General features: G+C 42.2%; 1 protein-coding gene across 3 annotated transcripts in view; it reads right to left on the bottom strand.

Moving 5' to 3' along the window:
• The window catches only part of ST8SIA5 (ST8 alpha-N-acetyl-neuraminide alpha-2,8-sialyltransferase 5), a 44,615-nt gene that overhangs the window by 13,775 nt on the left and 4,875 nt on the right, over positions 1-25,965 (bottom strand). Inside the window, exons 2-3 of one of the 3 annotated variants that reach the window (XM_075726822.1) lie at positions 15,090-15,197; positions 2,341-2,433 (exon numbers count right to left, since the gene is read on the bottom strand). The exons of 1 other annotated variant lie outside the window; for it this stretch is intronic. In XM_075726822.1, coding sequence (XP_075582937.1) covers positions 2,341-2,433; positions 15,090-15,197 — 201 coding nt within the window. The remainder of the gene's footprint in view (positions 1-2,340; positions 2,434-15,089; positions 15,198-25,965) is intronic. One more of the 3 variants, XM_075726824.1, reaches the window with a different exon arrangement.

Genomic DNA, 25,965 nt, shown 5'->3' with positions numbered 1-25,965 from the left:
ACACAGTATTCCAGGTGCAGCCTCACCAGTGCCGAGGACAGGGGGATGATCCCTGCCCTGCTCCTGCTGGCCACACTATTCCTGACACAAGCCAGGATGCTGTTGGCCTTCTTGGCCACCTGGGCACACTGCTGGCTCATGTTCAGCCAGCTGTCGACCAACACCCCCAGGTCCTTTTCGGCCAGGCAGCTTTCCAGCCACTCTTCCCCAAGGCTGCAGCCTTGCATGGGGTTGTTGTGACCCAAGTGCAGGACCCGGCACTTGGCCTTGTTGAGCCTTGGCCCATCGATCCAGCCTGGCCAGATCCCTCTGCACAGCCATCCTACCCTCAAGCAGATCAACACTCCTGCCCAATTTGGTGTCATCTGCAAACTTACTGAGGGCACACTCAATCCACTCATCAGATCATCGATAAAGATATAAAACAGAACTGGCCCCAAAACTGAGCCCTGAGGAACACCACTTGTGACTGGCTGCCAACTGGATTTAACTCCATTCACCACCACGCTCTGGGCTCAGCCAGCCAGCCAGTTTTTTTACCCAGCGAAGAGCACACCTGGCTAAGCCACGAGCTGCCAGCTTCCCAAGGAGAATGCTGTGGGAGACAGTGTCAAAGTTCATACATATTCTTCTGTATTTGGACAACAGAGATAATGAAGGCCTTGCAAATATCTAGAGCTAGGGAGCAATGTCATAATCTGGCTGAGAACTTTTGAAGTCTGAGATTTCTTCAAGACTGATAGGTCTTAATGAGTTCTCTTCAGGCTTAAGGGCTTTGAATGTTTGAATAAAGCAAAGACTTTTAAGATAATTATATATTTACAGTGAGTAGAACTTAGGATTTCCCAGGCTGTGGAAGTTACAGGAAGGAATTAGGTCATATTGTATTTTCTGTAGCCCACCAGAGAACATTAACTTGGAAATCTTCCATTACCATAAGGGCTGACTTAGGAAATGTAGCACATTAGAAGCAAGCGCATCAGAAGAACCCAGCATATTAAAAGAGTTTAATGTCAAATGGCATCTATCGTAAAAGTAAGGCTAACTCTATCCAGCTGAGTAGGAGTCCACTACTTTCTATGTCCCATTGGATAAGATGAAGAGAAATGAGTAGTCCTCCGTACCATCTGATAAGTATGCAGAAAAGCACTTCAAAACTCCCCACCTTCAGCAGAACATTGGCAGAAGTGTCACATTCTCACCCCTTCTTTTTATTTTTAAGCACTGCAAGTCAGCAAGCAGTGCAAAGTTGTTACTCGTGTATCCTTCATCCAGTACCAAATACAGAAGACAAGGACATAACCTACATTTTTCTGTGCACAAAGTCAGCGAGGGAGACATGCTCAAAATTCATGCAGACCTGGAGGAACAAATTGTATTTGTTGTAGTCTTGATTGCTTAATGCTATGCACTTGTACAGCTGCACTTTCAATTGAGATTCTCTGCACTTTACAGACCTTAATAAACCTTGTGGATTGGTGGCAAGATTACTAAACCACTGGGTTTAGATATGGTACAGGATTAGGCATAATCTAAGCACCTAAATTCAGTCCAATGCTGAAAATGCAAAAGGGCAACACAACAATACCCTGCTTTGCTCTGTCCAACGAGCTCCATTGGCAACCTCACTTTTTTGCCTGATTCCATCTCTACGGCTTCATGGCTACATGTCATTCAACTCATTAGTTTTCTGATGTCCATATAGGACTACAAAAGACAAAATATAGATATTTTATTTTTTCTCAGAATAACATTTTCCTACTTCTTAGTGAGTGTTATTAACTTGTGAAACTCACTGCTGCAGGAAATTGTGGAGGTCGAACTCTCCACTCAGAGTGGACAATATTCCATTCTGACTACTGTAGTCTAGTCACCACCTACCACTCAGCAAGTCCCCATGCCAGTATTTGTTATCAGGACAGGCTAACCTTTCTCCTTCATTTCTTAGCCTTCACTGCTGGCCACTATCAATGATAAAACCTTAGGCTAGACAGACACTTGTTATGAGTCAGTCTGGCTGTTCTTACTCTTCAATTACCCTCAGTAGAGGACTTGGAATATAATATTGCAAATAATATTACACTGTATTTCATTCTAAACAGTGATACTGGACCTGACCAAAATGCATCAATGTATGTGAAATGCCTCCATTTTTTTCAAATGGACCTCAGATCAAATTCAAATGTTACTACTTGCACATATAAGAGAACCTCAGGAATCCCTGATGAGATCCCTGTTGATGGGATTGTTAAGCCTTGCATCTTTGACAATCTTATTGTAAGCTATGATTTTCATCCTGCCTGAAAAGTAACCTTTTAGCAAACATTCATTCATACTTACATAGACAAAACCTTCACCTCAATGATGTCCTGCCGTAATTCCAGGCATTTTGTAGAGTTGTATTCCAAAGGCCCTTCATAAAACTCAAAATACCTGAAGAAGGACAAGGAAAAAAGATTATAAATAAGCCTTAGACTGGAATACTTGTCTTGCACATCAATGGAAATTTGCTTAAAGTTGTGATTTATGATTTCTGTCAAACGAGACTACGCTGTCTGGCCCATAGGCAGGTTATTACTTCACAGGAAAACACAGATGCCTTTGCTGACTGTAGAACAGCCACCCACGTCCAGTTTGTCCATCTCTACAAGAGTTCATCTATCTTGGAAGCACCAACAAGGACCAGCCACCTTTTCCAGCAGTCAGCACATGGCAGCTGCCACTGAAAGTCAGGGGAAAAGCACTGATCACTTAAGGAACACTGTTCCCATCCTTTGGGTATCTGAACGTGCTGAGAATTTAAAAATCAGTTCCTTAAATTTTGCTTTTAGGTGGAAAGCAAAGTGCTGGAAGTTGCACCTTGTCTGTGGACACTGTTGCATACCTCTACGCAATTGAGCTTTTCGTTGGGATTTACTCTTTTGGTGTATTCAGAAGGGAAGGGAAGCTGGGATTTTCTTCTCAAAAAAATTGAGATGGATTTCAGAACAGAAGGATTTGAATGCTCAGACACAGCACAAATGACAGCGCTATTCTTAATTAAAATATAGACATAAATATTTACTTTTTTGGTTAAATTCCTCCACTTTAGCCACCAGACTGGAGTGAAGGGAAAACAAAACACCATGGTAGCTACTCATGTTTAGGGGCCAGAGAAAGCCCAGGCTGTCCAGTGATTTCAGTGAGACTGTACTGAAATGACAAAAAAGATTTAGGGTTTAAACCAAGCTCTGTGTCAGTTTTAACACTTATCATTAGAAGTTTGAATTAAAACCTAATACCTAAGAACTGCGCATATCCATACAGCAGTTGTGAGCATAATGAAGAAATACGAGGAGACGACCTGTAGGAGTAGGTGTTATGACCAAGGCTAGAGCAAGTCATTTTGATGGATCCTTTAAAATCTCAGAATTCATGAGGCTGTAGCTCCAAACTATCTTTTGAATTTTCAATATGAAAGAAAAATACATGATTCCTGGAAGAGCTTTATTTAAAACATCATTGGAAATACAATATTTTGGGTTTGTGTCATTTAAAAATAACATCAAAATTCATGTTTGACATGAATGTCTGTTCAGTTCTGAATATATAATCCTTAAGTAGGAAAGTCTTGGTAGTTTCCTTAGTAGCTCATGTTTACAGTTAATATCAAAATTTTGGGGGATCCAAAGTTTGATCTGTTCTGGAGAAGTGCTAAGCGTTCAGACCTCCCAAGGGAACTGTAGGAAGGGAGAGGGTCCAGAAAATAACATCTCCAGGTATCTCCAACAGGGTCTCCAAAGGCCAGAAGCAACTAAAAACAAACAGCTGCTGAATTTTGCCTTGTAAGTACATCCAGAAATCAATCTGATATAGCGGGGAAGGGACAAACCTATAGAGAAAGGGAATACAGTATGCAACTGGAAAAAGCTCAAGAGCTTCCCAAAACAATCTGCTACCAACTGAGAATGTTTCTATCCTGTCAAATGCTGCTTTAGGATGTGTCTCCTTCACCTCTTCCTGAGGTTTTCACCACCTCAGCTTTGCCAAATCCCAAACCAATCATTTCTGTGATCCAGTGAGAGGCACAAACCTTGAGACTGAAAGGAAGAAGGCCATGCCTAGAAGGTGGCAGGAGAACATCATAAATTCCTAATAAAGAAGTACAATGATTACTGTCAGAAAAAAACAATAGCTCGGCAATCTTTACAAAATGTGACTATTTGGAAATGTGTTTGCATAGTCTTCAAGGCAACAGATGTATTTTTATGAGATTGGTAGAGGAAATTGTGTATTTAAAATGCTCCATAATCAGTGACAAATCTGGGAAAAGACTTTCTCAGCCTCCGGAAAGGAGATAAAAGTTCACGTGACATGAACCTTCATCTGCTCTCTCACCAAAAGGCTTGGGTTCTCCTTCCAACTCAATCGTTCACCTGGACATTCAGCCTTTACTAAAGAGTAGCTGAAATCCATTGCACTGGTACATCTTCTGCATGCTTGGCTTGTTGAGCCGGAGCTGAGCAACTTGTGTATTTTGAAAGCTGCTCCAACTGAAATTGGATTAAGAGCTCACCTGGTTGCACCAGGCCAAAGCCCTGGGTGGATGTACTGCAGACAAATTTCCAAAACTAAACTGATATTTCTCTCTGCGGAGCTAACACCATAGGACTTGTTGCTGGTCACAGAATTTTACAGGGGTTAAGGAGTCCCCTCTGGCTACCAGTCCAGACAACTTTTTCATCCTCCTACAACACTCATTTTCCTTACTGTATTTTGCAGTATCCATTCTTTACTTTAGTTCTTTGAGTCAGACAAGACTGGGACCCTGAATGTGCATGTTCTACACAACAGCTAGAGGCAGGTATACATCCCCCCGCAACATTCAATACGTTACACACCACTCCTACCTCTTTGGGTGTAAGGGCGATCAGCCTCATCCTCGCCTTTCACCTAACACTGGCTTTCAATACCCTGTATGTGCCTCAGGACAGAAAAGAATGGCAAAAATCTAGATTAACATGTATTTTTATCTTTCCTGCGCAATTCTGGCTCTGCTGCTAAGTTAGAGAACTGCAGCTCAGATGTCAAAGAGCACATGCTATCACGTAGGAAAGCTGGCTTCAGCCTGTGGCACTGGAGACGAAGATGTCATATTATGAAACAGATGAAATTTCCTGAGTCTCAGAGATTCCCTTTGATCACTGCCTGTTTACCCAAAGCACAAACCAAAAATAGAAATGAAAAAGGAAGTGTTACCAAAGAGGAAGAAGGGTAAGGAGGAAAGGATTAGGTAAAAAATAAACCACTTCTGGATCTGAAAGGAAATCCATGAGGCAGCACTGCATTTGTAGGAGAGTTATTCCATTAGCCTACAGCTTCAAAAAGCACAAGACTGTCCTGCAAGTCTCTTAACTCTCACAATAGCTCCAGCTTTTCCAGCAGAGTCGCTGGGAGTGTCGAATTCACCATTTGGCACCTTGTGGAAGCACAGAGGGAGGACCCGTGAAGCAGGCTGGATGGCACACTGCTGATGGGACACGTGCCTCCTGCGGCAAAGGCAGGGGACACCGACAGCGGTGTCACTTCTGCACTGAGTGGGGAGAAGACGCTACTGGCCGTGGGGTGAGCTTGACTGAAACTAATTCAGTGTGCCCGAGCCACTGAATAATTATCATCTGGGTTGTCGTTCATAAGCCCTGAACCACATCAGAAGCAGACAGCCAGACACTAAGCCTCGTTAGTGTTAATGCTAGTGATGCTGCAGCACTTAGGTTGCAAGCATTAATGATGCTACAACAGCGTTAAGGAATTTACAAGACAGTATCTGGTCAATAGACTAAAAAAAAAAAAGTTTCCTCTCTTTCTCCCAGGAGTGTTCATGCTATTTATTTGCTTCACAGCAATCCCCCTCCTGCTACACACCCTGAGGCAAATTAGCAGAGGCAGCTCCCTGGAGCACCGGCCAACCTCTTCCCACAGAAGTGCTTCACGTTGTACTTCCCCAGAATACAGCTTTCACACAACGCCGGGTGCTAGCACGAGGAACACGGGTTCCCTCAGCCCCCACAGATGTCCTTTAAACCCAGCTCCTCCGCTCAGCAGCGTCTGGTCCTGCTGGGAGTGTTTGGAGACCAGCCCCCCACGCTCTCCCAGAGGAAGCATCAGTCTCACCCACTCCCTGGGCTCCGAGCGCTGCTTCTGCCTATTAACTCCCACTCTAAACCATGTAGTTCCCTGTGAACGAAGATACATTTTTGCCTGTCAGAAAGCTTAATTAGCACAAATGGAAACTGCCCTCCCCATCGTCTTCCTCAGTCTGATATCCAGCTAAGAAGCAAAAGTCTAGTGCAGTTTATTTTGATTTATGCTCCTGATTAGTGACAAGTGACGCACCTGACTACGCTACTCCTTTTGCCATGGAAAAGCGCTGTGTTTCAGCTTTACAAGAATGACAGTCATGTTTTATATCCATAAAAGAGAGTTGATATGTCACCGTCAGAATGTCCTCTCCCTGCATTGCCTTCGCTTCCCCTGCTGAAATCTAAGCAACTTTTATCCCTCAAAGGTCACAAGTCTACAAGAAAACCAACACAAGAATTCATTATTCTTTACAATGGGGAACACAACTACAACCGAATCACAACAAACCGCATGGTTGCCCGTGGGTTTGCATTTTCCCAGGGAAGCAGGCACTACACACAACTCACTGCTCTATGTCCATTCAGGTCAATTGTAGCTTTCAAATCTACAACATTTTTCCAGGATCAAATCCTGTATCTGAACACCACACAAGCTGCAAGTGCTCAGAGAGGACTCTTTTTTTATGGCTCTCAGTACTGAATGCCCAGAAATGAGATGCTATTCACTCTGTAACTTTCCATTTTTGACTGAGACTCTTCTTTTCTAACTTTCGTGTCTCCCATTGCAACCTCACTTCCAGCTGAGCAGCTTACTGAGCTCGCTAGTGAGAGACAAGATTTGGTTTCCCAGTACACCAGCTCTTAGGTCTTTGATCACCTGCAGTTGGGCTGCTCCTGCTTTGATTGAAAGTAAGCTTTTCTTGATCATGCTACATGAATTAAAAAGCCTGAGACTTCAGTCCTGCCTTCAAGTGACACTTGGATTGAGGCATTGATTTGTCTGATATATTGAGCAAAGGTTGTAAAATACAACTGAGTGTAATTGTCAGGCATCTTTTAAACAAGACCATTTTCTCCTGCACAAGCCGCCTTCCCATTTTGCTTGCTCCTGGCGTGCCAGTTCTGCACTGTTTGCAGTGAGGCTGCAGCATTTACGCTGCAAGAGCAGAGCATCGCAGGAAGGATTCCACCTACCCTGCAGGTAAAACAAAGATTTTTGAAAAAATACACATTATGACTAAGAAATGAGAATAAATGAACCAAGCCCTGCAGTCTTCTACTAAATACTTATTAAGAGAACTGTCCAATTAGCAGTGCCTGTACTCATCAGTACGGGCAGAGCCATGGCCAACGTCATGTCTAGATTCACCTTGCCTACTCAGGAACCTTGCAAGTGTGCCAGAGCGCAATCCCCAAAGCATGCAGGGACTCACGTTTGTCTGGCAGAGCCAGCATGGGATCTTCAGACCCATGTAGCAAAAATACTGCTGAGATGGAACATATCATGGCTACAGGGGCTCTGGAAAACTCATCCAGAGCAGAGCAGACTAGGTGTTGACTTCATCAGTGTCCTGGTTTCGGCTGGGATAGAGTTAATTTTCTTCCTAGCAGCAGGCATAGTGCTGTGTTTTGGATTTAGTAGGAGAAGAATGTTGATAACATGCTGATGTTTTTAGTTGTTGCTGAGTACTGCTTATGCTAGTCAAGGACTTTTTCAGCTTCCCATGCTCTGCCAGGCGCACAAGAAACTGGGAGGGAGCACAGCCAGAATAGTTGATCCAAACTGACCAAAGGGCTATTCCATACCATATGACGTCATGCTCAGTATATAAACTGGGGGGGGTTGGCCGGGGAGCAGCGACCGCTGCTCGGGAACTGTCTGGGTATCGGTCGTCGGGTGGTGAGCAATTGCATTGTGCATCACTTGCTTTGTATATTATTATTACTATTATTATTATTATATTGTTATTATTATTATTTTACTTTATTTTATTTCAATTATTAAACTATTCTTATCTCAACCCAGGAGTGTTTCTCACTCTTACTCCTCCGATTCTCTCCCCCATCCCATCGGGGTAGGGGGAGTGAGCGAGCGGCTGCGTGGTACTGAGTTGCTGGCTGGGGCTAAACCACGACAATCAGAGAGTCCATTGTGAGTGAGGCACCAAACCCTGGAGCCTTTGCTTCTATTAATATTTCTATGCGACAACATCAAAAACTACAAGATTTGGTCAAAAGGTTTAAGGACCTGACATCAACACAGTGATCTTTTTCCCCCAAAGAGTGCATCATAGAATCATAGAATGCTTTGGGTTGGAAGGGACCTTTAGAGATCATCTAGCCCAACCCCGCTGCAGTGACCATCCTACCGCTTCGCACGGCATATTCTGCTAAGATTACTTTGAGCCTGTTTGGAAGGCACGATCCCCGTTTGGCAGATAAAGAAGCCGATATAGAGGCTGATTGACAGGTAAGTTCATGGCTGGCAGGAACAGAGACCTTGGGCTCTGCTCTCGTAGACACTGCCTAGATGACACAATTACCACCAAGAACAAGCGCGGCCTCTGAAGTTGACCTTTCACGCTACCCCTTGCAAAAGAAAACACCTGTGGACGTACTGATCTTAAATGAGATACCCCTGCTCTGAGAATCATCAAGTGAAGCAGAAATGTTTGATGCCCTTAGATTAATTTACACTTCACTAGGGATGCATCACAAAAAAATCACATTGCTGCATGTGTTGTTTCTGCTCTTTGAGAGCCTGTGTTCGCTTGTCCACACAAGGATGGTGCTTGAAAGACTGAACTGAGAGAGAAGGCGGTGTGGGCATGAAGGAGGAGGCTGGAGAAGCAATAGTCTTCTCCTATACAGGTTGGTGAAACTATTTGACTACCTTCCTTCTTGGGGACAACAAATATAAAAAAAAGATGGGTCACATTCCTCCTGACTACCACCTGCTGATGCCAATGTCACTGGCATTAACTGGTTTAAATCTTTTTATCACCTTCATCTCTAAAGCTACTAGATGTAGTGGATGTCTAACTTATCATGAACATTCAGTATGTGGCTGTAGCTGGGAACAAAATGTGTCATTATAAACTGTATCATGTTAAAAAAAAAAAAAAAAAGAAAATATAAGCAAAAGAAAATGGTCATACATCTTTGTATACCTTATCTGGTAACAGCTCTTCTGAATTACTGCATCCAGTTCTGATATTTCAAGTTCAAGGGTTTGAGACACTAGCAAGAGTTACAAAAGGACCTGCAGAAATGATTTGGGTTCCAAAAAGTATGAGAGGTGCACGAAGCTTAACCTAAACATATGGTGACTGAGTAGGTAGATACTGCACCAGGAAGCAATTGATAGTAGCAGGAAGCTTTTCAATACAGCGTAGCAAGGAAGGAAAAAATGTATCCGATGCCTGGAAGCTGAAGATAGAAATAGCTTCTTTAGTTCAAGGCTGGTTTTCTTTCTAGAAGAACCAGAGCAAACAAACAGAAGTCAGGAGCTGGAATTCTTGTACAGGGATTCATGCTTCCCAAGACATTCATGTAACTGAGGTTAAAAGCTCATGAACCTCCTGATCTCCCATCTAGGATATTTTGAAATGTTTGGCTAGATTTGTCTCCTTACAGTGTCACAAGTTTTTATTTCTTTGGTAATAGATGGCATCAGAAGTGTCCATCCACCAAGACAAGGGCAGTTTCCCAAGATACGCTGTCTATCTTCCAAATTAAAGACTTTTACATTAAAAAAACCAAAAGTGCTTCCACAAACCAGACCTAAATTCATAAGTTGGATCTTCCACAGAAGAGGAGAAGCTTTTATATTTCTGTCTTTTAAAAGTAGTTCATTGATAGTGATAGGGACCTCCCAAGTAACCTTAGATAAGAATATGCATCCATCTGCCGTATCTCAGAGGTGCTCCTTTCCTGGAGTCCTTATTTGATCTGGTCCCGTGACTTCACAGACAGCTTAGACATCGGTACAGTTAAGATGATAGCTGTGATACCCTGAGGATATGTTTTTCATTATGGCTATGAAAGCTCCTGGCAAACTGGCACTGGCTGCTCACTGCCATTCTGATTTTGATCTGCTGGCTTCATGTCTCAACACACAGATCATTTGGGATTCCTTGGCTCTGCTGCCTGATGCCACATCAGCAGTGTGAATTGGCCAAACATCCACTCCAGCCAATGCCACGTTGTTCCCTTCTCATCTGTCCACTTATCTGGGAGCCAAGTCTCTCCAAAATGTCAGTCTAATACACTACCCAATGCAGCTCTGCTGCAACAGCTGTGGGTGTAAGAGCCGGAGCTAAAGCAGAAACAGCCCTAAATGAGATACCAAAGTCCAGGCTTCCTCCTGCAGTTTGTTCCCCCAGCTGGGATAAGCCCACCTTGCAGACCATCCTTCTGAATCCACACGTCTACACCTTGTGCTTCCTGGGTCTTCTCTCACACAGACTGCCATGCATCTTTGTTTATAGTTTTTCCCGCTGTACAATGTGTCACCCCTAGAATGATTTCTTGGAGAGTATATTGAATTCTAGTTTTAGGGACACTTTGGTGTTTCTTTTCTTTCACAGTCACTGTATCAAAACAACATCAGCTCCTGACAAGCAGCAGTGGGGTATGCTGAAGGGAGTCATATTTTACCAATGTCATTTCAGAACTCTTCCAATTTTTAATAAACTGGTGTTTGGCTGTTTTAATCAAGCCCATTCCCATCACTCTGATTGAACTAGGCTGCTGATGTTGTTATCCATATGACCACCTGGGAGGCATAACAAAACACACAACAACACTTACACATCAATAACATCTCAAAAAACACATTTCAGTTTATCATTGCAAGCAATGTTTTTTTTTTCCTGTGGTTCTCAAGATTTTAGTATCTCTGTATGAGAAGTTCAGCGCTGTGACTTAAGGAACATCCTCAGCTACTGTCCTGACCAATAAGGTCTGATGTCTCAAGGCTCATTGTCTCATTCATTCTTGTAAAATATGTATTTGATTAATCCAATTGACTATATTTTCTATTTTGCAGCCACTGGGGACAAAGCTCCAGATTTGTCATACTGGAGAATTCAGTACACAAACTGACAGGCCCAAAAGTATAAAGCCCACATCTCCTCTCGCCCGTCAAAGGCTTCTGTGGTCTCACAGGTTGTTTAGTCTGGAGAAGAGGAGGCTGAGGGGTGATCTTATTGCTCTCTACAACTACCTGAAAGGAGGGTGCAGTGAGGTGGGTGTTGGTGTCTTCTCCCAAGTAGTTAGTGATAGGACAAGAGGAAATGGGCTTAAGCTGCGTCAGGGGAGGTTTAGGTTGGATATTAGGAAAAATTTCTTCACGGAAAGGGTAGTCAAGCATTGGAACAGGCTGCCCAGAGAGGTGGTGGAGTCACCATCCCGGGAAGTGTTCAAAAAACGGGCAGACGTGGCACTTTGGGACATGGTTTAGTCTAGTCTACCCTTGATTGGTTTAGTGGACTTGGTAGTGTAGGTTAATGGTTGGACTGGATGATCTTAAAGGTCTTTTCCAACCTAAACGATTCTATGATTCACCACCTAAGTCCTACATTGAACCTTATCTTCAGCTCAGATGGAGTGAAGGTGGCAGAGAACACCATAACCCAACTAATATGGCAGATAGAACATCACATCATTAAGGCAGCTTCTTGGCAACAAAAAAATGCTTCAAGGATGAAGACTCACAATCCTAGTAAGCTGCACAACATATTAAAAGGAGAGCAGAGGAATCAGGGCTCTGGGAAGTAGTTTCATATATTAATTCTCATAACCAGCATCAGATAGAACCCTTTACCTGATTCCCCACAAGGATGTAAGATTTATAGTAATTAGCACAAGATAAAAAGCAAAAGGTAGAAATCTGAGCAATGGCTGATATGTAAGAACCAAAAATAAGCCAATATTTGACAATTGGTTGACGCTGCATCTGAGTGAGGTTTTCAAAGAGCCTGCAGCCCATCTAGTCCTCCTTCAGCTGAAAGTACACATCCCTTTGGCTTTGGGGAGTTGTTGAGTTTTACTCCTTTTACTCCTTGCAAGTATTCACAACTTCTTTGCTATCTAGAAGACCTGCAGCAATGCAATACGCATCAAAATGAAGCTTTTGGTACCCAAAGAGTCCCAGCAAATAGAGATCTCTGTCGGGCAGCTACCAAGGGCAATGTTAGATGCCACAAACATGATCCACACTCTCAGTTGTACCACATACTGAGCCGAGCTCATGATATTAGCTTTTGTCTCCATGGACTGGTTCTGCGCAATCTGAAGAAGTGTCTTATGCACTGGGATGAAAGGCCTTGGTTAGTTTGGTTACTCCAGCACAGTGGAGCTGTCTACAGTCAGAGTAGGGCTCATTTTCCAAAACTCTGTAATGAACTCCCCTGAACAGTAAAAACCATTACAATCGCAACCCACGCTTTAACTTCGTACATTAGTTAAGGTCTGAATCAGTTTCTACTGAAATCAGATAACACAACGTTCTTCGTTTCTGTCCTACTTGGTCCTTTTCATGACATATTTAATCTTCACAGTTCATTGGTTTTGATATGACCATTACTCTCGTGAAGTCTGGCTGTCTTGCAGGTCTAATGCACTTATTCTCTCAGTGTGCCTTTGCTTTAAAAGTCCTTCATTTTCATCTAATAAATCACTCCTACAGAATGAGTTGTCAATGTCTCTACACCATGTATTAAGCTACATGATTAAAAGATAAAGAGTAGTTATAGAATCTACATAGGTTGATACCACATATGTAAGAATAAACATGTATCTGTATACATATAGATATATAAATGATATAAGCTAATGAAAAGTGTATTAATACCTATTTCAATTAATATCTTTAAACACCAAACCTTTCACAAGGAGGTGATAACTCACAATAAACTGCAGAGTCATGCAGTGAAATGTAAGTTCTATGGACTTTAAATGTCTCTCTGGAGACATGTAAATACATACAAGTAAAATCAGGTCGGTAAAATGTACTCTGCAAGTTTTCCATTTGGTGGAAAAAATTATTCATTAGAGGAAGGCTTGTTTTCAACGGATATCAACAGCCTGAAGTTGGGTGTCAGATTAAGACTCTCAGGAGGTGTCTAGAAAGAACACAGTAAGAAAAGTGATCAAAGGTAAACAGTAAACAATTCATGACATAGCTCTGCAGTTATTCACCACACAGTCTCACCTCCAGTCTCACCTCCACATTTATACAGTTCTTTATTTTGCTGTATTCTCAGCTTTCAGACAGTAGATAAATGGATAAATAATATCTATAACACACTTATGTGCAACAAATGTTGCAGCTAGATTTATCCCTAACTCAAAATCCTTTGAAATTTGCATCTTTTATCGATATTATAGACTTTGACATTTACACCTAACTTGTGGAGTTTGAGCCTGTTTGTATAAAAAACACTTGCATCCTGAACCTCTTCATCTTTGAAGGGGCTACACAGATTGAGAATAGTACTGTCGTTCAGTGCCTCACATCTAGTATGTATTTTGCAGTCAACGGTTTTGCTTCCCCATCCTGCAATCAATGATGGTTCAATTGTCTCTGTCAAGGGTGCCGAGAGAGGGAAATCTGTATTTATTAATTCTCTCATGTCTTCAAGAAGATATCTGTCTTTGTGCCACATTCGGTTCTTTTATATGCCAAGTGCCTAAACTGAAGACTTTGCATATACAGACTATAGATGCATACACAAAAAAAGGCAACAAAAGTAGAGATAGGTCGATAGATAGACAGACAGACAGATACACACACACATACATACGTACATAGAATGAACCATTTTTCCCTTGCTCTGAGTGAAAAACTGCAGCTTAAGCTGGTTCTTTATAAAAAGAACTGTAACTAGTTAAACCACCCGAGTGGCGCGTAGCATTCATGCAGGATCACGTTACAGCGAAGAGCCCTGACAGGAATTGCAGCATTGCTGCGGTTCAGTGAGAGGGGATGGATTTTGGCAGGTCCAACTCTGCTTCCGCTTGCCTTTGAAATGCTATCATCAGCTCCACAGCTGTAGTGGCGTATGGTTAGCAAAATATACTGTGATGATATTTTAAAAAAAGGATGCAATTTATCCAAAGAGAGTTTTATTTATACGTAGGTATTAAATGTAAGATTCTTTTAACTATTTCATTTTTTCTTTAACTTACAGTCTTTCTAAGATTACCCTGCTACTTATTGAACTTGATACTACACATGACTCAGGATTTTTGACCTCTGCAACTGAGGTTCCAGGAAGATATTCACCCTATGCCTGTACCTGAATTTATGCAGATGGCCTGCAATAGCCACAGACCCAACTGCAGCCACTTTCCCGACTATGCTCTTCATGACCCTTCAGATACATGTCAGTCATAAGGATCCTGCTACAAATTAATAAATACAAAAAGTGCAATGGCACATCAGTGCTTCTCATATTTTCAAAATAGTGTAAATAAATGAAATACTCCAGGCTTATCTTGATAGAACACTTTTCCCCTACTAGACCCTGGAAAGATTTCAAGTTAAACTATGTTTTCTTAGAATACATATTTTATTATAAAGAAAGCCTTGGGCCAGATTCTCCAGTGTGCTCTGCATGCATCAATACTGTCATGTCGGGACATTGCCCACCCAAGTCCCACTCTCCCACATATTGACACATAACATTGGTGGGGGAATGGAAATAGGAGAGGCCAGAACACAGAAGTCACCCTCCTGCGTACTGCTTGGATGCTTAAGGCATATTCCAAAATGGCCCCAAGGCCCTGAAGGGGGAAAACAGCACAGCACTTGGGCATGTCTGGAATCTTCTGTGCCATGGGGAGCAGTACTGAGCAGCCAATGCAAACTGCAAATCTCATTTTTCATACAGCCTGTGCTCACATTTGTGGTTCATACAAAGAGAGAGATATCTCTGTAGTCGTTCCCTCGGGTGTTGGTACCTGGTGCCTCTGTCACTGCCACTCTTCACTGCTCCGTCATCCGTGAAATTAAAGGTGCCGGTCCAATTTGCCAATTCCTCTCCATTCTGCCATCTAAACTGCAGCCCTCTAGCAAGAAAACGAGGCAGTTGACATTTGGTATCATTCATTAGATTAAGTCTATCAGCATGAGTTCTCATGTCCTTTTTCTTAACACAGAAATGTGACTACAACACATTCATCAAAAACAGTAAAAAGATACCAAGAACCACAAGACATCATCTTACTAGTGGAAACAATTAATTTTCAGTTCCCATAGACTCCACAAGTCCTTGGCTGAAAACACCACCAAACTCCCCGACCAAACTGGAAGGCCTGTAGCCATCTGTGCTCATAAACAACATATATACGTGTGGAGCAAGGTGGAAATTTCATTCCCAGAGACGCAAGTGCAAAAAGCTGGAGGCTTATGTGGAAAACTGCAGGGCCAAACAAGTAAACCCTCCAAACTTCAATTTGACATCTACAGTAGTTGTTAAATATTGTGGGCACTAGGTCCTTCCTCTGATTTGTTGGCCATACTAGCAAATGATTTATCTTTTGATGACTTCTCTAAGTTACACTGTTTTGCTTCTTTTCCCTGTTAAGATGATAGTTTTTAAGCGAATGCATATCACAATCATCATAACTCCCTGTTTTCCAAACTTTCACAAATTCATTCCAAGACCCATGATTCCTGCAGTCTTCTGGAAAATACACCTATGGTTGGGCAGAAATCTCACATGTGTTTAAAAAAGCTGGGTCTGAAGAAACATTTCACAACACAAGTCAGATCCTCCCCTTAGCTCAGAAGTCAACGAAAAAGAATCTCACAGACTGTGATTTTTAATCTTTTCCATTTTAACCCAATTTCATGATTTCAGAAGTCTGGCAGCTGACTCGTGAACATTTCGTGCTGCCAATACTGAAAGTTAACTTCCTGGCTGGGCTGTGCAGGGACAGCCAGGAATCTGCCAGCCCACTTTGCCCGAAAGAAAGGGCATCCAGGACCCCACTAGTTTTCTTGGCCAACAGGCTTATTGGAGAATCTCTCAGACCACATCCATCCTCTAGTCCAACTGGCAGCAGTAATAAACATAGGAAATTAAGAAAGAACAACATGGGGCATTAAAATAAGGCCTCTTTGCTTCCTGCAGCAGAAAGGGGAGTAGCTCTAAACAGCTCCAAAAACATGAAGTAGGAGTTTGTTTGTTCTGTATTGTGGAAATGTGTGCACATATCTTCTTGTTGTCATAGTTGTTTTAAGACAACCTTGTCTAACTTCAAGTATCTGCAGTGCAGGCATTTCCGCATGAGCTAATTGTCTTCGTTCTTAAAAATCAGTAGAGATTGGCTCGGTACAGACAGTTTAGGGAAAGATTCACCCGATCAAAGGCTGGCCTTCACCCTAGGGTGAATTGATCCATCCCCCAAACTCTTCCTCCATCAGCAGTACAGGGAGCCCGGGGTTGCTTGCAGGCACACGACAGAAGGATTCCACCACCCAAGTAAAGTGCAGTGCATGTCACCACAAACGTTTTTTCTGACCTAAACCCAGGATATTTTGAAAGAATGCAAGAAGTTTATTCTTGTATGTTGTGTGCCTTTTTAATTTTTTTTTTTTAATTGAAAACAGACTTTTTGATAAAGACATTTTGAGGGAGAAGGAATTCTGAAGAAGGTAGGGAGCCATTTCAATACTCTGAGCTGAGGAAAGAGCTAGCCTCCCGAAATGCCCCCTCCCCTCCCAAGCTGCCTCCCACCACAAAAGGTGAGAGAAAAGCACTATGAAAATATTGAAAATCTTCCTCTGAATCTTTCAAATGCATTTTCATTTCTTGCAAATTTTGCTTTTTCAAAGAAAAACTTTTTAAGTATAAAAATGGGAACATTTCAAATATAGAAGCCAAATTTTTGCCCATAGGAGACCCATTCTGATTACTTCTTAGTTAAATCCATCGATGCAGTTCTCCTATTTTCCAGAAAATCAGAACAAGTGAAAGAGACTATCCTGATTGCCATAAGCAAAATGAGATGATGTCGCACGCTTACATCTTACACTCAGCTTGGAGAGAGCTACTTTGGTGATCAGTTTGGAGAATCACTTCAAAGGGTGTACAGGTTGTGCTATAATGGCTATAGGGTAATGCGGTGCCATGGCTTGTCTGGGAGTCCCGTACATTCTGCGTTGCTCTGACAGTTTTTAATCAACTGAAGCTGCCCAAGGTACGACTTCTGAGTAGAATATTGGTGTGAAGAAAATATGAGAAAATTCTCACTTTTACTAAGACACCTTCACTTTTAGGCTTGTTGAAATAAACACTTGCGATTCTCTCCCATGTACCACAGTCTAACACATTTTTTTGCCACACTGTAACTGGTATCGAAACATGCTTCTTTTGAATGTATATGGCTTTGTAAAAGGCATCTAAATATATGACCTTAAAAATATGTTTTAATTGCTAAGGGCAGCACTGAATGGTACATGAGGAGAGAGAGCATAAGCGCAGAAAAAAGCAAGTTGGAATTGTACTTTTTAATTGGATTTAAATGAGATATTTTGGGCTTAGATATTTACTTGCAAACTGAAATAGAGAGGATTAATCTAGATAAATAGTTGGTGTCGGTGTGTCCTTCAGAGGTGTACTCTCCTAAAGCATAGCCAATATTCAGGCAGATGAAATGAAAAATTAAAACATTCAGTAAAGTCCTTTCCCTTTGTACATCTTCACACATAACAGCTGGAAAGGAAGCTAAGTAAGCGCTCAAAGGCGGAGGGAGGTGAATCGGTCCATGAGGCCAAAGAAATGATAAAACCACTCTTTAATGCCCTCCTCTCATCAAGCCTTTTTTGAGAACATTGTGTCCTGCAGCTGAGGCACCAAGTTTAAAAAAGGACATGCACATTTTGGGTAAGATCCAAGAGGAGATCAGGAAGACTAACACTGAGGAATGGTAGATATGTCTTATGATGACCAGCTTAAAATACTTAGCTTTGAAATGGCAGAATGGGGGATCTAACTGAGGTACAAAAATATCTAACAAGGGCAAGCAAGGGTCTGGGTATGACACTTCTACATGGTAAGGGCAAAGTCATGAGCTGAGCTTAGGGTCAGGAGCAAGATGTGTCTGACCCTGAACCAGATGGGACCACATAGTGCTCTTCTTCCAACAAACAGGTACTCCAGAGGTTAACAACACATATAGATATATATATATACAGAAAACACACCACCGAAAAAATGTTACACAGCTCATCGGACTGTGTGTCTCATTGTGAGTCTGCAAGACTGAGACCAAGCTGCTGCACTGCATTTTCTGGAGTGATGGTACAATAAACCTCTTCCTCCTAGTAAGAACAACTCCAGAGAATAATGGTTTGTCGTATTAAGACTGAGCAGAAATCAAGGATGAGACATTTGAAAACATTGACCTGAATTAATTCTGTTCCTAACAAGATTACTGAGAGTTTTATCATTGATTTCAATCAGCCTTGAGTTGGGAGATTTCAATTTTAAAAATATAAAATTTTCTAAACCTCTCAGTTGTGAGTCATAAGTACTCATAAAAGCTGTCTGGCCAAATTTCCAAACAGCCTGAAAAAAACAGAACAGAGACATGAACTACTCCATCAGCATATTTCTTTGGCATATTATGATAGTTGAATTCTAACATGTTCACTCTCAGCACTATGTTTTAACAGGTAAATAAAGAAGAGGTAAATTAAGCTTCTGCCAATCAGAACTGCAATAGAAAAGCACATGCAGGATGGAAATGCAGAAAAGGAAGAGAAAAAGAAGCAGAACAACAACAAAAAAAAGGTAAGGAAAGATTAAAAGAAGGGAAGGAAAGCAGAGGAAATTACTTAGACATGGAGGTCTCCTATGTAATTTAGACAGTTCGTGTCAAAGAGTTTTAAAAAAGTAGCTAATTTTAAGCCTGGGATCATTACCAATGACTACCAATGGTGGAACTTCACCATTTGCTCAATTTGCCTTAATGTTATTTCCTTCTAAAATTGGTACCTTTCCCCAATGCATGACGCTGACGATGACAAGGGAAGACTTTATAAAAGACGTAATAACCAGAAACACTCTTAGTGCAGAGATGCTATGTTTTGCCCATTCACCGTAAGCAAATTTCTCATCAAGGTTTATGGACATCACTAATCACAGGACTTACCCCTAACAAATAAGAGGATGAGCAGTGTTGTGCCTTGTGTTAGAGAAACTTGGTTAACTTGGGTGTCTTAGCAACAAAGACCTCGAGTTTCCGGTAAATGTCAAAGCCATAGTTTGATCCTAATTGGTAACTTGAAATGTTGAATCAGTATGTGGTCAAATAAACACTGGCATAATGTAAGAATAGCGGAAGGGGGTGAAAAAACCAGAAAATTAACAAAGCAGCAGTAATTCTGAAGGGCTTGTCAAGACCAGCTGTCAAGAAGCAGCAGGAAGCAAAGCAAAAAGCCTGTTGCCACAATCCAAACAAGGAACAACTCCTGCATGAGCGGAGGTTTTAATAGCAGAGGATGTCAAACAGTTATGAGGTTTTTGAACTATAAGGTAAGGGAAGAATGAACAAGTGGATAGATTGCAGCAAGAAGCTGCGTATCCATGCTGCTGTCACACTGAGATCCCACCTCAGGGGTGTCTCATTGCCTTTCTAAAGCACGAAGGCAAGGTGAAAATTCACCTCAGACAAGGAGGCAAGGCTTTTAACAGGGAGCTATTCTACAGCTAATAAATGGGGAAGACCCAAAAGACTTTAAGCGCAGCTGGTGGTCCTGTCTGGGCTCTAACCAGAGAGCAGGCCATGACCACGTATGCAGCAGAATTTGTTCAGAAGAGACCCACGTGCTTTCAAGGCATAAGAGCAGTTTGGTGCAAGTAGCTGAGTAACACAGTGATCGGCACCTATGGGTAACGAGGACTGAGTGGCAACGGGGGTGCCAGGCAGGTGGTGCGAGGAGAGGGCATGGAAGGGCACCTGCCACTCCAGAGCCACCCATTCCCCAAAACCCACCAGCTCATCTCCTTTAATCCCAGCCAGCAGGCTACTTCCACTCATCTTTCAAGGTGACAGCTACCACGACCCCCATCCTGCATCTACCAGAGGCAGACTAAACCCAAAAGCAAGCGAAACCAGACAGAAACCAATGTCATTTTGTATCGGTGAAGCTAAGCCAAAATCTGACTCAGCTTGCTGGCCTACCACAGATGGTCAAGCAAAGGGAAGCAGAGGAGTCATAGAATCATAGAATTGTTTAGGTTGGAAAAAATGTTAAGATCTTTATGATCATCAAGTCCAACTGTTAACCTAGCACTGACGAGTCTATAGACTCCTTCTTTGAAGGGGTGAAAGGAAGATACAAGTCTCCCCAAGAGCAAGGCAGATTACTTCATTTTCTTTCTGAGCTCCCTCTCTTACTTGTCTTCGCTTTTCCTGCTCATTCTTTCTAGCAGTTCTCACATTCCTTCTCTACATGCATTCTCCCTAGCAAGGAGGCCGTTAGGAGGTAACAGCAAGCCCAGCTTTTGTGACTCTGGCTCCTGTTTAAGTTAGAAGCTAATAGTATATACATTAATTCTGTATACATTATTAATAATTTTAGAATCATGTTTCTATGATGGTCATGGTGCTGCACTACTCTGTTACATACTACCCAAACATGAAGCCATATAGAGACCCTGCCCTGACAAACAGACAGTCTGGGCTGTGTATAGGCTTCCTGAAGTCGGTGGAAAATCACTTACTTTCGCTATACCTCAGTTTCCCCATTTCATAATTCTTGTGCCCTTGAGAGGAGGAACTTAAGACTTTGGTGTTAAATGATCACACTAGTCTCTTTGGAAATGGAAAGTGATGCCCCTAGCTTACTAGCAGGAATGTCACAGAGGTATAGGAAAGTCAGATGGTTAATCTTACTGAAGATCCAGCTCCTTCTTTCTGCAAAATAAGGCAAATATGACTCACTGTGTCCACAGGGTGTATGGAAAATAAAACGAAAACAGTGGTATGCATGAATGACCTGCAGATGAGATTGATTGAAAACACTCAGTAAAATGGATCAGAGAGTAAGAGGAGGCTGGGTAAGAAAGGGGAATATCAGGAGTCTCCAAAGTGACAGACTGCTGTACAAGTGAAGACAAGCACTGGAGCCAACAGAGATAATAATAAGGAGTTTTGGAAAAAACCCAAGGATCCTTTTTTTTTTTTTTCACGCAGGCCAGAAACAGCAAGTTTATTTGCACTGCACTTGAAAAGACATCAGAGGGGCTCGAAAGGAGTAAAGCATCTACTAGGTAACCATGGCATGCTGAGATCAAACCCAACCCAGCAATGTCAAGGCAGACTAGCCTCTGTCCAAAAACTCCCCTTTCCTGACAAAAGGGCCAGACTCAGTCCCTGAAAACAGTGAAGTTAGGTGACAGGAGAAAGGCAAACGCGTACTTGAATGGTTTAATATCACTTCAAACACTCCATTTTGAAATAAATATTCAAGGCACAGCAATCTAGAAAGACACAGCACAGATGAAAGAAAAAAAAGTAAATCTGCCTGTAGCAGTCCAGGTCAAATTCACCTGTGCTACCATGCCAGAAAAATACCATGTGTGTACTGGCCTCTTTCAGTGGAGAATCTGTGGGCATAACCCTACCAGGTACAGCACAAAGAAATAAAACATTGTTGGGGCCAACTCATGTACTTGAGCAGGATTCTCCCCTTCTTATGTGAGTCCATAATAAAACTCACGTTTGCATTCAGTGGAAGCAGAGTTGAATCTGACCGGTCCAGTTTAGAAAAATACTTATTTCTCCAGTAAAATTAGCAAAATGCAAGTTTTAGTCTGGATACATACACATACATTCTTCTGCTCACTGTATTAATAGGCACCAATCTTTGACTCAGTGACCTATGGCTTTGCAAGTTGACTGATGCTGGGTAACTGCTGAGCTGATTGCTTGCTATCTTATCGGGAGAAAATGCGTAGGAAAGGTTTTGAAAATGTATGAAAATATGTGGGAGAGCAGGAATGGTATGTTCATAACAAAAGGAAGAAATGAAATAATATGGGTCCCACGAAAAGAAAAGTATGGATGGAGGATGTGGGAAATGGGCACGTCTGGTTACACCACGCACTTGGCCGTACAGTATTATACCAGGGACCAGCTTGGCTCTACATGTTAGAGGGAAATGGTAGTACCAAAGTGGTGGAGGAGTATATTTTGACTAGCACAAAGAGCAAAATTGGAAACATAGGTGGGAAGCTTCTGGATTATAACCACCATTACACAGAAAAAAAAAAGGTTTTGTTTCATGTAGCACATTTCACATTTGGGTTAAACCTTGTATAAGATATTCACATGCAACGTCTGAAAAACCTGTTCTAAAATCACTTCCCAAGAAAGATAAAATAGACTCAACACCAACATTCAACTAGTCTGCTTAAACGGGACAAAGTGCTGACTAGGACATCAAGGACATCGAAGGATAACTTTCAAAACAATACGATCTTTCTTTTTCTCATCTGTGGCTGGAAGATAAACATCCAGGGAGTAATAGATAATCTGTATCAATTCTATTTGTAATAATTATTCATAATTAAAATATTATTATTTGTAATAATTAGGGGCAACACAAGACCCACAACAGAATGAGCTGACATTGAGGCAGGTTGTGAACTTTTCAAGAAAAAAGGCCAATCAAGCCCCAAGCACAGAGGCTTACAGGAAATCCCAAATATTTTAAGATACCGGCAAATTCTGACATTTGAGACAGTAGCTCAGTGCAAAGAAACCTGACGCAGCATGGGTACCACAAGCAATCTCACCATAGCATTAGAGATCTGAGTGAGCTAATTGCTTTGCATCTCATGTTTCCAAAATAAATATATTTAGCACCAGGCCAAGTGTCCCTACACTGCACTATATTCTTCTGTGTAAACATACCCACAGAGCCCCAGTTGCACTGAGGACTCGTGCTGAAGAGAATGAGCAAAATGACGTTTAGAGTCAACGTGCCTGTACTCAGTATCATCCACAGGAGTAGGCAATATTCCCTCTCTCCACGCACAGAAGCGGAAGGCGCAATCTCCTCCTACCATTTATGCAAGCCCTCCAAACTGTTGACCGCCCAAGATTTTCATTTAGGACTGTGAAAAGCCTAGCCTTGGCTGTATTTGTTCTTATGGAAAGTGCCGTGAAACTACCAGGGACAGAGATTGCTTTTAAGGTTCTCATCGTGAGAACTAAAGCATAAAACTAACTAACTAAAGAGGATGTGGAAGGACAGTGACTATCTGTGGGGCTGATGAAAAAAGTAAAATGGATGCAAGCAATGGAGGCCAAGGATGCCTCAAAGAAATAAGAGGTTAAGTTCACAATTTGCCTGGGAGAGGCATGGACTGCTGAGCAATGAATACACTTGAATTAAAAAAATGAGAAATGAAATGAAAAAGCAGTCAAGGGTAAGAATGAGGCATAGCAAAAGTAAGAAAATACGAAGCTTTTGCACAGTGATTATGTCTGAACCAAATTCAGCAAGTGTAAGAACGATCAGGAAATTCCAGTCAGGTCAAAAATAAAAGACTGAATTACCAGGAGGTCTGCAACACTGGCCACAGAGGTCAGCGGTCACAGATGTGATCGCTCCCAGCTGGGGTTGTGAGGGACACAGGGGTAGCACAACTCCAAACAAGACTGGGTTCTGGGTTTGGCTTTCTACAAACATAGGTAAGACCGAACTTTGTACCTGCCCATACACATAGAGGGCAAACAGCTAATTTTTTCAAAATGACGTAAAACATGTCGATGGCAGGTTATAACAGAGATGTTTCTGAAAGACATGTCACAGGTTTTAAACTACTTTGGATTAAAGGGCTTTGATTGAGAGGTGTTGAATGCTGGGCATTGGCAAAAGTCAACCATTTGTCATACAAAGCCAACAGATCTGTGTAAAGCGCAGAAAGGAGTTAGCCTAGATACTCAGCCAAACATTCAAAAAGAGCTGTTTGCATGGGCACAAGTAGGCCTAGATCCTCACACAACAAAGTTAGAGACTGAAGCAAGCTGCCACTGGGTATTATGTGAATTAGAATTAGGATTTAATTGCCTCTGTATTAATCAGTGAGGATAATGGCCACCTTTTGGCTGGTAAATGGGACACCTATAATTCACCACTCCAGGGCAAGAAGCTTCTGCAGAGCTTCTACAGCCCAACATGATTCAAACCCTAGGCAAACTGACCACTCCTGCGCAGGGTGGGCTTGTGGGAACTGAATTAGGGATTGCTGGGTGGCCACAGCCACAGCAAAAGGGGCAAGCGTCTGCAGGTCACTCTGTAGCGACTCCCGTTCCCCGTGGTTTCAGCTCAGGAAGGACCACGGTGTAGCACACCGGGGAATGATGTGCTCAGGATAATGCAATTGGCACATGTAAAGTATTGAAAAAAAAATTATTTTCATTATCTTAATTTACTGTCAGCTAGGGAATGGAGGAGGACTGGCAATTCAGAGATTAGATTAGCAAGTGGTTTTGCCATCTTAACAGCAGAGGTGCAACACAGCAATGCTAGAAATAAAGCAAGTCTAGAGGGAGCAGGGATTCAGACCCTGCCTGCTTTCTGCATTAGAGCCATAGAGAGCACTGCCAGGGACCTCATGAGAGGAAATAACATACCTTCATGCTCTGATACTAAAACTTCAGCTACTTGATGCTTTCCTTTAAAGGCAAATGAAAGTTTTGAGTCAGAAAGAAACTGCAAGTAGTAGAAGGTAAGATTTTGGTTTCGGGACACTTTTCACACTAAAAGTCTCTGTTGCAGCCTAGGATAGAGCCATGATTGTTTGCAAATTTTTGCAGAACTTTAATTCACGTGCCACGTACCTGTGAGCTCCCACCTTTTATTTGATGTGGGGAGACAGGAGCATTATAAAGCAACCCACATCAGCAATGAGAAAGGGAATGGGACAACCAATGAGAGATGACTTTGCAGGCAGCTGAGTTAATCCATGAGCTCCCTGTTTGCTCTGCCCCCTCCATCCCATTGCCATCTCTCCCCTGAGCTCTCCCCCAGCACAGGCTCCAGTGCTCCTCCGACCTCTCGGGGAGCTGATTCAGCTCCTTGTCTTTGCAAGGTTAGTTAGGCACAATGGGGATGCCAGCACCTGGGTCCCCATCCCCTTGAAATGCTCTGTAACAAGAACAGGGGGAGGTTTAGACTGGATATTAGGAAAATTTCTTCATTGAAAGAGTAGTCAAGCATTGGAACAGGCTGCCCAGAAGGTGGTGGAGTCACCATCCCTGGGGTGTTCAAAAAACGGGTAGATGTGGCACTTTGGGACATGGTTTAGTGGGCATGGGGGTGTTGGGTTGATGATTGGACTGATCATCTTAGAGATCCTTTCCAACCTTAATGATTCTAGTTTTTACTTTCATTAAGAATAATCCAGCCACCAAGCCAGGAAACATGAAATTACTACTCTCCCCTTAACTGGTTTAGTGGTGGACTTGGTAGTGTTAGGTTAATGGTTGGACTGGATGATCTTAAAGGTCTTTTCCAACCTAAAAAGAAAAAAAAAAAAAAAAAGAAAGAAAAAAAGAAAAAAAAAGAAGAACAGCATGGCTGGAATCTCAGCTTCTCCTGCTATGCTAGGCTAGATCCGGTCACTTTAAGGTGATGGCCATATCCCATATATACACATAGTGCTGTATATAGCTTCAAGACTTTGCTGTCTCCTGAAGCTTCCAGTGTTCTTCTCCTCTGAAGAAAACCAACCAAAAGGAAAACCTGCTCTGCAGCGCTGTCAGGGATTCAGGAAGGTGACTCACGGGTCGCATGTCATTTCTCTGGGATAAT

Source organism: Pelecanus crispus, chromosome Z (genome assembly GCF_030463565.1).
Source record: "Pelecanus crispus isolate bPelCri1 chromosome Z, bPelCri1.pri, whole genome shotgun sequence".
NCBI lineage: Eukaryota > Metazoa > Chordata > Aves > Pelecaniformes > Pelecanidae > Pelecanus > Pelecanus crispus.
This window is presented reverse-complemented; position numbering and strand designations above follow the sequence as displayed.